The following is a 14,837-nucleotide window of genomic DNA, read 5'->3' on the forward strand; positions in this document are numbered from 1 at the left end:
TGACTAATATTCTCATGTCGGTAATCATTACCTTTACTGAAAATCTCGATCTATCTGCCCCAATTTGGTTTAACCAACGTATTTAGACAACTTCTGGGAGTGACTAGTTTAAAAAAAGCAAATTTAGGCATTTTCCAAGCATTTTTAAGCAAAATTCTTGGCAAGCATGTATGAAAATGGTTAAAATAAGTATTGACATGTTCCAAATTATAATATAAAAAAATAACCACCTTTAGAGGCCATTTTTCCCCTCAAAGCGGGGGTTGGCCTTTTTCGGGAACCGTGGTTGTTGTTGTTTTTTGGTCCCCTTTTTGAAGCAATGTTTTACGGCCGGATGCCCTTCCTGACGCCAACCCTTTTTGCCGCCTTTAACGACAAACAGGGCATTACCAGTGAACTGGTACTCAATTAGCCGACCTCGGAAGGTATGACAGGCTGAGTCAACCCCCCTGGCGTTAATTCAGCGATCGACTGGGATTCGAACCCAGGATCCTAGGATCCTAAGCCGGCACCCTAGCCGCTAGCCCAACACCAGGGCAACACGATAAAGTGAATAACAATTGATAAGTACAAATTAAGATTTGACCATCAGAATTTACCATGCAGCAATAGTTTTGAATTACATGAATATTCCTTGAAAATGGCAGCCATTTTTAAAGATGGCGTCGGAAATGGCATTCAGCTACTCATTTGAAATGTCCATCACTCATTTTCATGGACGTCAGACATTGGTGTAACTAAAAATCATAGTGGGAATTAGTCCCCAAACTTGATACTCAACTTCAAAATTTTTGGACCTGGCTCATGGACTATTTCTGGCAAGTAAACAGACGGAACCACAAACGCAACCGACCAATATACTTGAAAAATCTTCGATTTTGCAAGTAACAAACAACCAGAGTGAAAACTGAGTACTCCCTTTCAGCGGGCGTCATGGCCGAGCCCCCTAAGCCGAGCCTGGCAATGACGTTATGCAGCGCCTGGAGATGGCATAGGAAAGGTGCGGTGTACAATAATCACTCCAGAAAATACTTGAAACATTATGTGCAACAGTGTCAATGTAAACACCAACGGGAAACTGTCCTTTGGCTTAATGAAAACCTGAAAACAGGCCTCACAATAAAGGCATTGTTGACAATGTGTCAGAGTCAGGTTCCACCCTCACCGCTCCCTCCGACAAAGGAAAAATGAATCAAACTATACTATTGTCTTCAAATCGGATTATAGTTGTTCGAGTTTTGAACTGGACCAATGGTTAATGATGCTTGGAAACCTGGTTCAAATCCCATGTAATACATGTATCGGTCCGCTGTCGTCGTCACATTAAAGTATAATGTCAACCGATTTGGGCGGTCAGCTGATGTCGACCAATCTCTGCAGTACATGTGATGTCCAAGCTGTACCATGAGCCTTACTTCAATGTTTAAAAAAAGAGACAAAGCATGGATCTTGAGTTTTACATTGTACAGTATATTGGAAAGTAACATAAAAATATTATTCAACATGAACAAAAACTGGTTTATTTATTTATTTTTAATTGAATCCACGTGTACTCGTCATTAATCATCATTGTTCAATCACAAACACCACCATTCCCAAACATTTTACTGGCCCTCTACCATGCTTCCCCGTTAATCTTGGACACCGACCGATACCATTCCCTCTGACAACCAATCATCGATTGTTGCCAAACAATTCAAACTTGGATTTCGTGAACAAACCCTCAGCTTTCATCACGCAGTTTGTAGGTTGACAACTATTTAGTTTGTTTTCCTCACAGCAGCGAGCGTCCAGCAAGACCATTTTGCTCTTCTTACCAGCGTCGTCATGGTGACGCTCTCATGCGGAATCTCGGCAAGGTCTGGACTCCGCAAAAAATTGGCTATAAGGTAAACCATGCTCCTCGAGATAATTGCCATCACTTTTGGAGAGTTTCAATTTTTATACTTTGACCAATCACTTTGGCGATAGATGAACCTCCATCTTGCTCCTATGCTTGTCTTGCTCCTATGTCTTGAATGCAGCTCCTATTGAAGCATGGAATCGTGCGATCGCAGTATCCTTCAGCAGCCACAACTATGACTTCTATGCTTTTCATGCAGGGAATCAATATCAAATTCTTACTACAACTACAACTACAACTACTACTACTACTACTACTACTACTACTACTACAGTTGTGTTGCACTTTAGTCGCACGTCAATTCATCAACAAAGTATTTTCTGACAATAAAAGGGTGGCATGTTCCTCTAGTACTGGTATTTGCTGGTTATGTACTCCACGGTTTCATAATGGTTTCCAAAGCTGTATTTTTGCAATGAGCAAGTTGCTCGTGCCAGCACATGTAGAGATGGAGATGGCAAAAAAGCAAATGGCGTCTTCCGTCATCGAACCGGCAAGTTGGGAGCAACAATTCACGTCGATTGCCATGTCTGATGCTATTTAAACGCTCTAATGTCGGCGAGGTGCTCAATTTCAAACTGTTTTTTTTTTTTTGTATACAGGATCGAGGCTCGTGAAAGAGCTAACATTTATCACACAAAAAATAAAAACACACACAAAGTATATAATAAGGGGAGCGGTAGACAAGATGGGGTGAGAAGGGGAAGCACACAAACACAACATTTGAGAGCATGGACATTGGGAGAGGGCTTGGGGGGAGGAGGCGTGGGAAGGGGGGTGAGGGGTGGGAGAAGTATAAAACACAAGGACACTGCAAGGACTTCCAGGAAAAAAGTTGGTATTTCAAAAAGGTGGATCTGGGGTGAAATTAGCGGGGGTAGAAAAGATCAAGGTTTTGGATGGGGAAGATAAGAGATGGTGGTGAACAGCTGTTTTAAAGACCTGGAGGGTCGAGTGGGATTGAGGAGTGAGTGAGTTTGTTCCAGAGGTGGGAGAAAAGGGGAATGAAAGAGTGAAGGTGAGCAGAGAGCCTAGATTTTGGCAGTTTAACCATAAGAGGGTTGCAGGCAGATCTTGTGCGACCTGTAGGAATATTTGGGGGACAGAGCACAGAGGGCTGGGGGAGCAAGGCCGGAGAGGAGTCGGTAGAAGACAGAAAGACCACCAACCTGCCTGCGGTGAGTAAGTGAAAGGCCCTCGGAGGTAGCTTCATCGCGGGACATTCCAATGATTCTGAAAGCTTTGGTTTCAACAGCGTGAATACGAGCTAGGTGTGAGGCAGGAGCACCGGCCCAGAGGGGGGAACAGTATTCCATAGAGCTGCGGATGAAAGCCTTGTATGTGGTGAGGAGCTCAGGTGTGCCAAGGAAGGACTTCGCACGATGGAGGATGCCCAGTCGGCGACTGGCTTTGGAGGCCAGATTTGAAATGTGGTTTTCCCAGCAAAGATCATGGCAGATAGTGAGACCCAAAAGCTTGAGCGACAGAACTTCTTGGAGAGGATTGCTCAGAAAGTGGATGGAAGGGTTGTCCAGTTGGGTATTTTCGGAGAGACATCGTAAGAGTGTGAGATTTGTCAGGATTTTTTTTTTTTTTTTTTTTTTTTTTTTTTGTATACAATATCGAGGCTCGTGAAAGAGCGAACATTAATCACACAGAAAGACAAACCGACACATAAAACATATAACATAGGGAGCGGTAGACAAGATGGGGAGAGAGGGGGAAGGACACAAACACAACATTTGAGAGCAGGGACCGAGAGACATGGAGACATCAAGAGATCTGAGAGAGGGCGAGGGCTTTGGGGGGGGGGGGGGCGTGGGAAGGGGGCAGTGGGAGAGGTATAAAACATATGGACACTGCCAGGACTTCCAGGAAAGAAGTTGGAATTTCAAACAAGGTGGATCTGGGGTGAATTAGCGGGGGTAGAAAAGATCAAGGTTTTGGATGGGGGAAGATAAGAGATGGTGGTGAACAGCTGTTTTAAAGACCTGGAGGGAGGAGTGGGATTGAAGGGAGTGAGGGAGTTTGTTCCAGAGGCGGGAGAAAAGAGGAATGAAAGAGTGAAGGTGAGCGGAGAGCCGAGATTTCGGCAGTTTAACCATCAGAGGGTTGCTGGCAGATCTTGTGCGACCTGTAGGAATATTTGGGGGACAGAGCACAGAGAGAGCTGGGGGTGCAAGGCCGGAGAGGAGTCGGTAGAAGACAGAAAGACCACCTACCTGCCTGCGGTGAGTGAGTGAAATGAAAGTGAAATTTTTGGATTGAAAGACATGTTCCACTTGTTTGACCAGTCTGATTTTGTACAGGTCTGCAGAGAGTGAGGAGGCTGCAGACTGTCGATCTGAGGGATGAGGAATGGAGCGGCAGAGAGTGGAGTCATCAGCAAAGAGATAGAGAGGATTTTCAAGAGAGTCAGAGAGATCATTGATGAAGACCAGAAATAGCACAGGGCCCAGAACACTGCCTTGGGGAACTCCAACCTAAACCTGAACAGGAAGAGGAGATGAGAGAAATCCATTCAGGGCCACACGTTGACTACGACTAGATATACGTAGCTTTTGATGTCTAGTGTCCGTAGTAAAAAATTGTATTGGTGTCAAAGACAGTGACAAATTGCAAATTAATATTACGATAATGGACGGTATCAACAGGACGTAAAGGTGTGCTAACCGCCGTGGGAACGAAGGAGTAGCTGACGCTTCGGGCGTTAACCCTTCGTCGGAGCAAAAGAGGACATTTTTTTGGCGATTGAGTAAAGGCGAGTTCTTTTTTGATCAGATAAGTGCGATTTAAAGTTTAACCCTTCGTCGATCTTTTGTTCCGTGGAAGGTAAAATGGACAAATTGTCAGCTTTTCCTTGCTCCCCAAAGCAATTGACAAACCTCAACGTCCTATAGATTTCATCTGTCGTTCTACCTGTTCCACCTGCAAGACTAGTTCTTCATTGCGTATTTTTGTAATAACTTGTTGTAACCAACCTTTGTTCCATTTTACTATCTTAAAGGACAAATTAGAGGATTTTCTTCATCACCATTTCACTTTTTCTGCTGTTTTTGGCCAAAGGAAAGCCTTCTTTTGCCTTTAAACAACCCAACTTAGATTATTATCAATAGCGGATTGTCCTTCCATTATAAATTAATGAGACAAACATCAATTCAGTCAAAAGGAAAGTTGAGTGTTCATTTGCTGGAAGCATCGCAAGAGAAAATAAACACGTACAGAGAGAGAGAGAAAGAGAAAGAGAAAGAGAAAAAAAGAAAACAAGAAAGGCATAAATAAAGGACGCCTTGATCCAAAAATGTAAATGTAGGCAGCAACCACTGTCAGACATTATTTAGTCGTTGCCGATAACATCCACCACCAATTTGAGTGCCACTTGTGGTACACAAGTCCCATCTTAAACAAGCAATTTCATGACAGTGTTCAAGCCTATCGGCCATCGGGACTAAATTGCATTTGACTGTGGCGCTGCAGAAAGTAGGACCGAGGTGCCGCCCCAGCAATTATGATCACGGACATGAGCTAAATTTAAGGCATCATTGTGCTGTTTAGCCAGGAAGGCTTTGTTCTGCCTGGTTGGACTTGAGCGATTACAGTTTGGCCAGCTGGGGGTATGGGGGGGGGGGGGGGTGGGGGGGGAGGAAGAGGAGGAGGATTGGGGGAAATTATGTACAGTGTGTGTGTGTATATATATATATATATATATATATATATATATATATATATATACATACATACACATACACACACACACACACACACACACACACACACACACACACACACACACACACACACACACACACACACACACACACACACACACACAACAACAACAGGCATTTTAAGGCCATTTTCCCTGCAAGAGCGGGGGTTAGCCAGATATATATATATATATATATATATATATATATATATATATATATATTGCACTTTACACTACGCTTAACAAACCTCTTCCAGAGTTTTAACTAAATCTCAATAGATCATTGATAATCAAGTATCAGTGAAAGTTAAGCATAAAAGGTATTCACAAGAGTACGTTTTTCACTACGGCCTTGAAATTTCCTGACAGAATATGGAGATTTTGCATAAAGTCTCGGCCATTGGTCAGGTGTGAAGCAAGCAGTACCAAAGTCAAACTGTTGATGAGGATGGAATATTGAGAAACCCAATGAGGATTGTAAATCATTTTGATGATGACAATCCATCTCCTACATGTGGAAGACTCTGCAGACGTCATCGACGTCATTAACTCTGGGATTACCCATGTGATGAAAATGGTGAAAACAAGTAAAACCATGGGACAACCAGTCCCATGCGTGTGGTTGCAATTCTTGGGTTAAATGTGACAAATTGGTTACAAGCGGGCTCTGGATGCACTGAGGAGGAACCAGCACAGTGTATGCAAACGGAGGATGAAGTGTCTTTCAAAACACGAGGCCAGAAATGACCATGAAGAAGATGGCGGATAAGAGAGCAAAATGAGACTTAAATCTCCACCAGAGGAAACGATGATCGTGTTGCATATGGTTGGAGATGTACCCAAATACAGAAGTTGGTGCAAACAGGTTGGTCGGGAAAATGTGCATCATCCGAAGGAAATTGAGGCCCAAGCATCCGACAATCCTGCTGACAGCCACAAGAAAGATGGTCTTCAAAACAGTACATTTTCTGCAGAGTACCAAACATGGCAACATCTGAAGATGATGGTCCTCCCTCTAAGGAAGACATTCTTCCATAGACGAATTTTCAGTCCCCATGTTAAAGCTGCATACAGAGAAACGATCCCTTATATAAAGGGAGGGGTGCATTTTTCTTTTCTTTTTTTGTATACAAGATCGAGGCTCGTGAAAGAGCTAACATGAATCACACAAAAAAAAATCAAAAACAGACACTCTGGACATCGGGAGATCTGTGGGAGGGAGAGGGCTTGGGGGGAGGAGGCATGGGAAGGTGGGGGGGGGGGGGGGGGGTGAGAGGTATAAAACACATGGACACAGCTAGGACTTCCAGGAAAGAAGTCAGAATTTGAGAAAAGTGGATCTGGGGTGAATTAGCAGGGGTAGAAAAGATCAAGGTTTTGGATGGGGGAAGATAAGAGATGGTGGTGCACATCTGTTTTAAAGACCTGGAGGGAGGAGTGGGATTTAAGAGAGCGAGGGAGTTTGTTCCAGAGGCGGGAGAAAAGAGGAATGAAAGAGTGAAGGTGAGCAGAGAGCCTTGATTTTGGCAGTTTCACCATAAGAGGGTTGCTGGCAGAGCTTGTGCGACCTGGAGGAATATTTGGGGGACAGATCACAGAGAGAGCTGGGGGAGCTAGGCCGGAGAGGAGTCGGTAGAAGACAAAGACCACCAACCAACCTACCAAGAAAGACCACTCAACCTAAGGACGCGGGAGATTCCAATGATTCTGAAGCGCCTCCCTTTGATACAATGCAAAGTCAGACCACTATCAGCTGCTGCCCAAATGGAAAGAAAATACCAACTAACCACCCCCAAAGAAACATCAACAACTTATTGAAGGAGAAGATGGCTTGAGGCCTAATTTTCTCAAAAATGAAACAGACCACGTCGGTGTAAAGCTGCTATTGAGCGTCAGAGGCTGTTGTACGAGAAACTTCAGCTCTACGTCTGGGGAAGCAATTTTCTGGATATCCAGACACCACGTGCAGTGTGTTATGATGATCATTGGAAAAATTAATTGTAAGATGCACCAGTACGTTTTGAACTTTCAGGAAAAAAAACAAACTCCCATAAGCTTGTGGGTCTTACTTTTCCTCTTATGTGTCTTCGACTGAAGGTGGCACAGGAATGTGGAATTTATTGGTTCATGGTTGTGTGCATTTGCCATTTCTGCATTGTCTGTCAGAATTTGGGCTCCCTCCTGTGCATAGCATGGGTACCTCACTAGTGCTATATATACAGTCACGTGAAAAGTAAGTACACCCCATGTAAAGTTTTGACTCTTTCAACATATTTCAACACACAGCTATTTGATCCTCATTTCAACAATACTGATAGAAAAAAGGTGATATAATATAACAAATATCATGAAACATTTACATTTTGTAGTCCATTGTATAATTTAAATAAACATAAATGCAAATTTTACATGTGGAAAAAGTAAGTACACCCCTACATTTATCACTACTTCAAATACCTAAAATTAGAATGAGATGCACCAGCTCAGGTGCAAATGATTAGAACATCGTTAGAGAGGATCTTGGAGGAACCTGTCTTATTTAAACCTCAGACATTTAGTTTGGTTTGCTCTTTGTTGTTGAAGTGTGCATCTGATTCTATCACCATGCCTAGATCTAGAGAAGTGACAATCTAGAAGTGACAATCACCATGCCTAGATCAAAGGAGCTCTCTGAGGCCTTCAGAAAGAAGGTTATAGATGCCTACAAGTCTGGGAAGGGATTTAAAAAGATCTCCAAACAATTTGAAATCAGTCATTCGACTGTCCGGAAGATCATCTACAAGTGAAGAAGATTCCAAACAACTGCCAACTTGTTCAGGCCAGGCCGCCCCAGCAAGTTCAGCCGGAGAGCAGACCGCAAGATGCTGAAAGAAGTCGCTAAGAACCCCAGAATGTCATCACGGGACCTACAGGTAGCTCTTGCCACTGCTGATGTCAAAGTGCACGAGTCTACCATTAGAAAGAGGCTGCACAAATTTGATCTACATGGGAGGTGTGCCAGGAGGAAACCTTTGCTGTCCAGAAAGAACATCAGGGTAAGACGAAAGTTTGCCAATGAACACCGAGGCAAAGACCAGCACTTCTGGAACAATGTGCTCTGGACAGATGAGTCAAAGGTAGAGCTATTTGGCCACAGTACCAGAAGACATGTTTGGCGAAAACCAAAGACAGCATTTGACCGCAAGAACCTGACACCAACTATAAAGCATGGTGGTGGAAATATTATGGTTTGGGGCAGCTTTGCTGCATCAGGGCCTGGGCAGCTCACCATCATAGAATCCACTATGAATTCTTCATGGTACCAGAGGCTGCTTGAGGATAATGTGAGGCTATCTGTCGGAGTGTTGAAGCTCAACCGAAGGTGGACCTTGCAACATGACAATGACCCTAAACATACCAGTAAATCCACCAAGGAATGGCTGAAAAGAAAGAAATGGAGGGTTCTGGAATGGCCAAGTCAAAGCCCCGATCTAAATCCCATCGAGATGTTGTGGGGGGATTTGAAACGAGCTGTGCATGCAAGAAACCCCTCAAACATCGCACAGCTGAAAGAATTCTGCATGGATGAGTGGGCAAAAATTTCTCCCAGTCGAAGTCAGAGACTGGTAGACAGTTATAAGAAACGCCTACTTGAGGTTATTTCTGCCAAAGGGGGCAATACCACCTATTAGAGCCAAGGGTGTACTTACTTTTTCCACATGCGAAATTTGCATTTATGTTTATTTAAATTATACAATGGACTACAAAATGTAAATGTTTCATGATATTTGTTATATTATATCACCTTTATCTATCAATATTGTTGAAATGAAGATCAAATAGCTGTATGTTGAAATATGTTGAAAAAGTCAAAACTTTAAATGAGGTGTACTTACTTTTTCACGTGACTGTACATAGTAGCTCAGTGGACCTATGACATGTACAGTGCTACGGAGCAGTTGTAATCTCGTATCGAGGACTCACATTGTGTTACAGGGCCAGTCGAAGACTATCCCTGTAGCACAAGCTTTTACAATATGCCAAGTTGAGTAAACGTACAATTTGATCACTTGGAATTGTTTTTCACTAGGGCATGCCCGTACTATATATAAGCTAGGACGTGCCCGTACGTGGGTGCCCGTTCCTTGCCAAAAAAAAAAAAAAAAAAAATTTGTGTAGGGGTGTGTGTGTGTAAACATCCTAGGGCGTGCCCGTACGTGGGTGCAAAAAAACACGCGTGCAAACAACAACAACAAAAAAAAACTTTGAAACCACGTGGCAGTAACGACCACAGAACCCCCCCCTCTATTTACATGAATGGTTTGGTCCATTCGCAACGACCACAGAACCCCCCCCCCCTCTATTTACATGAAATGGTTTGGTCCAAAGCGAACGGCTTGCGGTGTTTGGTAAAGAAATCGCCATAGCTCGGTAACTACTTGTCCGATTAATTTCAAACCTTGAAAAGGCACATCCTCGGGTCCCCAGCAATATACCTGGCAAGTTTCAAGTATATCGGACCGGTAGTTGTCGAGAAACAGCGGTCACAGACAAACATACACACATACACACATACACACATACACACATACAAACACACATACACACAGAGATTAATGGAATTATAGATAGATTAAAGATCGATTTGTATACGTGTGAAGATAGGCCTCAACATAAGGACCAGGTCTTGTAGGCCCGGGAGTCTTGAAGAGCAAAGTCTCCAAAATGTCGTACGAACGAAGGAATGTGGAAGATGTACTCGAACATGCATTATCATTATCATTATTATCATCAACGATAGATCAAAACACCAATTGTACCTGTTCCAGTTCCTGTGGGATCGCCGCCTTGAATCTGGAAAATAACCATAAGGAAAATACAGATCAGCACAAATTGTCTTTCGTAGCTGTGTGAAAGGTAATATGAAATGATCTCTGACCTCATTTCTTAGTGGGTGTAGGGAAGTGTTATGTCACCATAAAAAATAGAAAAAAAAAAAATAGATTTCTTCAAAATTCCAACAGCGTTAGAACAGCACCGGGCGGCGCTGGGTACTCCTGCTAGTACATGATGAAAGCACTTTTCACATTCCATGAGCCTTACTTTGTATTTTATACTTCTTAACCAGACTTAGTGGTGTAATGGTTAGAGTGTCCGATCCGAACCCGAGAGATCAGTGGTTCGATCCTGACCATGGCAGAATCATACCAGAGACTTAAAATGGTACGCCCCCTTCCTTGCTTGATGGATGGATAGAGCATTGATAACGGATAAACCCCATTGGTTGGTATCCATTAGGAGGAGGAAGCACCTCTTTAAAATGGCCCACTGAGTGCAGAGAAAAAGTGAGGTTATTAAAAAAAAAAATGGCAGAGTGCTCTGGGAAATGATGTCACTTTCCCCAAGGTGTGTGTGTGTGTGTGTGTGTGTTTGTGTGTGTGTGTGTGTGTGTGTGTATGTGTGTGTGTGTGTGTGTGTGTGTGTGTGATTTGTAATTTGTTTTCTAGCTCTTCCAGGAGCTTTTGGCCCTGCAGAATTAATTTTTATTAACTGGACAAATAAAAATGCGAGTTTCATTGTGCACCATACCATATTTCTGCAAAGCTTTCGCCATAAATATCTCAGCCAAAACGAAAAAAAGGCCTTTTGGCCTGTCATGCATGTGTTGCACCCTAAACGCATTCACCTCGTCAATAAATTTACTTTACAATTTTAACATGCACAACAATTTTGCTAAGGTCTATGCCAGTCCGAAGGCCAACTATCACTAAATATATCATGGGATCCTTTTGTGGATCGGACGTCCGGCATCAATTTCCCTCCGAAGGAGAGCAAGCTTCACGATGCAGCGCTAACTGCTGGATTAAATCCAAAATTGGATAGCTCAAACAGAAACTATCGACCAAGCAAGCAAGAGCATGGAGCCGGCAGGTCAAGGCTTTTCAAATGAATAAAAGCAAAGGCAAATAAAAACAAAGGTAGATTACCATGAAGTTACGCATTGAGCGATGGAAGATGGTGCCATCGTAGTAACCACGTTGGCAAAGCAGAATAAAGTTTTCACACGTCTTCGGAACCTAGGAAATAGCACACGCAAGACCAATGCCGTACAGGAAATTATGAGCATTGCTGAGACGCCCACCAAGTATTCACGTTTATTTTACCTTTCCTATTGCAGCCTTCCACCAATGAAAATCATGCAGCCACAAATAGTCCTTCAATTCCACAATACATACACAATGGCATTTAATAAAGCCATAGCGCATGTTCAAAGGGCCTCATGTCAATGAACCAGCTGTTTTGGCAAGTATCTACACACGAAAACAAGCTATTTTGGAGACAAGGTACAGAACGCCAATGGATGGCAGTGTGCAGATGGGCCGTTTGGGATGCATTGGGCACGGACCCCGAGGGCGTGCAGAAATGTCAATCCAATCGGGCAACACGAGAAGCTCGGGCAAACAAAATGAGGTCCCGGCAATGCAAAATAATTAGCGTGGTGCAGGAGGACGCAAAAGCTCGTTTGCAAAACCAATCTCGTCCGCCATTTGCTGACTGGTCCACAGCCGTTGCTTCACCGATCTCAAATTCGGGAAGGCACAGGGACACTGCTTTCATCGCAGGCTCGACATTTTGAATGGAGGGTGGGATTAAACCGACAGTTTCCATGCAACGCTTTGTAAACAACCATTACAAGAGTAGCAACAGAAAACTATATATATATATATATACACACACACACCCGCTCGCTATAATTGAGCAGTTCTTCATAGATGAAGAGTGGGCATGCATCAGTCACATGCTGCACTGCTCCAAGAACCTCATGAGAGCCTAATGTTTATACAGGAACCTAATTTAACCGAACAGAGCTGGACTTTGTTAGGGAAAGGAAACGGCTGGCATGGAAATAACATAATTCCCCCCTGCGCCCCTCACACAAAATGCTCCAGTTTACATTTTTAGCACAGGCCGTCTGGCTAGACCAAACAAGCCCAATGATCGGCACACGATTAAAGCTTAAATAAATAAATAAACTGCACAGGAATGTTCAAGTCCAAAAAGGCCTTTTTCCTGCACTCATTTTCTGGCATTCTTTCTTTTGAACAATTTGCGTTCCTTGCTACTCCAGCTCATATGCCACTGTAATTCAAACTCAAGGTAAACATGAATTATCTAGTTTAGCTTCAGAAAATACATTTCACATCTTCTGCAGAACCTCATTATGAGAACCAGGAAAGCATTGCTGTGGGGGACTTGAATAAAGCTGCGGACAAAGCCACAAGTATAGCATGGATTACAGGAAAATAACTTTGTACAACATCTGATGCAAAGAGTACAACATCTGAAGGAAGTGATAACTCGTTACCTTATTACCGTCCTTTAACGTGAGCTTCATCGAGACCAATCATTACTAACAAACCAAGTCCATTATAACCAACAGGTAGGACGAATAGTGTGGGCATAAAACTAAATTATGCCCATGCTTTTTGAAAAAATTAATTAATTAATTAAGAAAACAGGTGGATGTTTTAATTGGGTCTGTGTCAGTCTGCTGTGCTATTTCCTCCTAAATGGTTGTGCAGAAATTCACCAAACGTGGTAGTTATGATCACCACATGGCAAGAAAGTGCTCGAGCAGACTCATCTGTGGCCCCGCCTAAAGGTCAAAAGGTCAAAAATGTAAAGGGTCTAAAGGTCAAAATAAAAAATGCAATGACAGCACATTTTTAAAGGAACCCTTGTACATGCAAACGACGTTTGGGAACACGTGAAGCATGTCACAATCTTTTGGATTTGACCTCCGGTGCTTGCCTCGGGAGGGGGGGTGGGGGGGGGGGCCGGAGTCTCAGGGTCAAAGAGGTCAAAACAGAAGATTTTTTTTATTTCCCCCCCCCCCTAACTCAAAATTTGATATTGGGTCATTCCTGGTGGCACTTTTTCCCATCTTTCAACTTTGCTTTAGGTGGGAAGCGTGAGGATTTGCGATGGCGCACCATCGACTTTGCTCAGTTTTGTTTTTTTTGAATGGCAGGTGCAACCAAGATAGTTTGAGAAAGCAAGTTTCATTTTTCATGAGTCACTACCATCAGTTTCAAGTGAAGAATCAACTGGAAAGTCAACAGCATGATGATCCCACACAAAAGCCACTGGAGCAAAGCTGAAGGCGTTAAAGGAAACATGGCCGGACATGGTGGAACTCGGTTGCAACTGTCACCGTTAATGAACGGTCTCACTTATCAGAAATGAATGATAGTCTGGAAGAGGAATTTTGTATTGTCAAGCAAAAATAACCTGCAGAAATATCCTCTTCACCTGCCTCCCATCTCTCGTCATTCCGCACAAGTCATACTTATCCCGCCCCCCATTTGTTAATCACCATCTCACTTACACTACCGGTCAAAAGTTTCAGAACGCCTCAATTTTTCCAGTTTTTATTGAAATTTACGCAGTTTAATGTCCAGTGAATAACATGAAATGGTACAAAGGTAAGCAGTAAACTGCTCGGGGTTAAAAAAAAAAGTTTAGGTTCGCAAAAACGGGAAAATAATGTTAATTGCACAGTTATATTGTAAAAAAAGGCCTTCTTCAGGGAACAAGTAATGGGTTAACAACTCACAGCTGTTCTGCAGCAATGTAAGTAAATTAAGCCTTGAGCAATGTAAGTACTTCAAGTTGTTCGCTAAATAATATAGCTGTTTGACCCACCATGTCACAGTGCAACTCCAAATTGAGATCTCCTTTTGTCGTGTGCAGCCGCACGTATCCCTTTTTCTTCTTCAAGAATTTGTATCGGACCCTGTCTTCATCCACGACGGCTGGGCAAAGCACAGACAACACGAGACGTCAACAATGATCAACTTCAAATGTCATCACTCAACTGCATTATATATATATATATATATATATATATATATATATATATATATATATATATATATATATATATATATATATATATATATATATATATATATATATATATATATATATATATATATATATATATATATACAGTATATATATATATATATATATATCATATATATATATATATCTATATATATATTTGTGCAGTGTCTGTCCTGTGTTGTCTCGTCACTGAACTACTCCCTCAAACTTTTGTTAAATCGCACCAAACTTCTGGTGTGCACATATCTCTCCCGATGGCATGTCCTAAGGGTATTTTTTTGGGAAATTTTCCAATTGTTTTTATTTTATTTTTTTTGGGGAATTTTTTTTGTTTTC

At 42.5% G+C, this 14,837-nt stretch overlaps 2 protein-coding genes across 3 annotated transcripts in view; one reads left to right on the forward strand and one right to left on the reverse strand.

Annotated features, from left to right (window-relative positions):
• LOC137439895 (protein yippee-like 1) overlaps positions 1-2,252 on the forward strand; it is a 92,582-nt gene extending 90,330 nt beyond the window's left edge. For both annotated transcript variants that reach the window (XR_010987016.2, XR_013621357.1), the window contains exons 5-6: positions 1,784-1,889; positions 2,025-2,252. The gene's annotated coding sequence lies outside the window, so the exon portion shown is untranslated. The remainder of the gene's footprint in view (positions 1-1,783; positions 1,890-2,024) is intronic.
• Positions 1-14,837, reverse strand: part of PPIL2 (peptidylprolyl isomerase like 2) — a 122,275-nt gene that overhangs the window by 20,513 nt on the left and 86,925 nt on the right. The window contains exons 12-14 of the mRNA XM_068136115.2: positions 14,298-14,407; positions 11,579-11,668; positions 10,412-10,445 (exon numbers count right to left, since the gene is read on the reverse strand). Coding sequence (XP_067992216.1) covers positions 10,412-10,445; positions 11,579-11,668; positions 14,298-14,407 — 234 coding nt within the window. The remainder of the gene's footprint in view (positions 1-10,411; positions 10,446-11,578; positions 11,669-14,297; positions 14,408-14,837) is intronic.

The sequence above is a fragment of the Myxine glutinosa genome, chromosome 14 (genome assembly GCF_964187855.1).
Source record: "Myxine glutinosa chromosome 14, kmMyxGlut1.1, whole genome shotgun sequence".
Lineage (NCBI taxonomy): Eukaryota > Metazoa > Chordata > Myxini > Myxiniformes > Myxinidae > Myxine > Myxine glutinosa.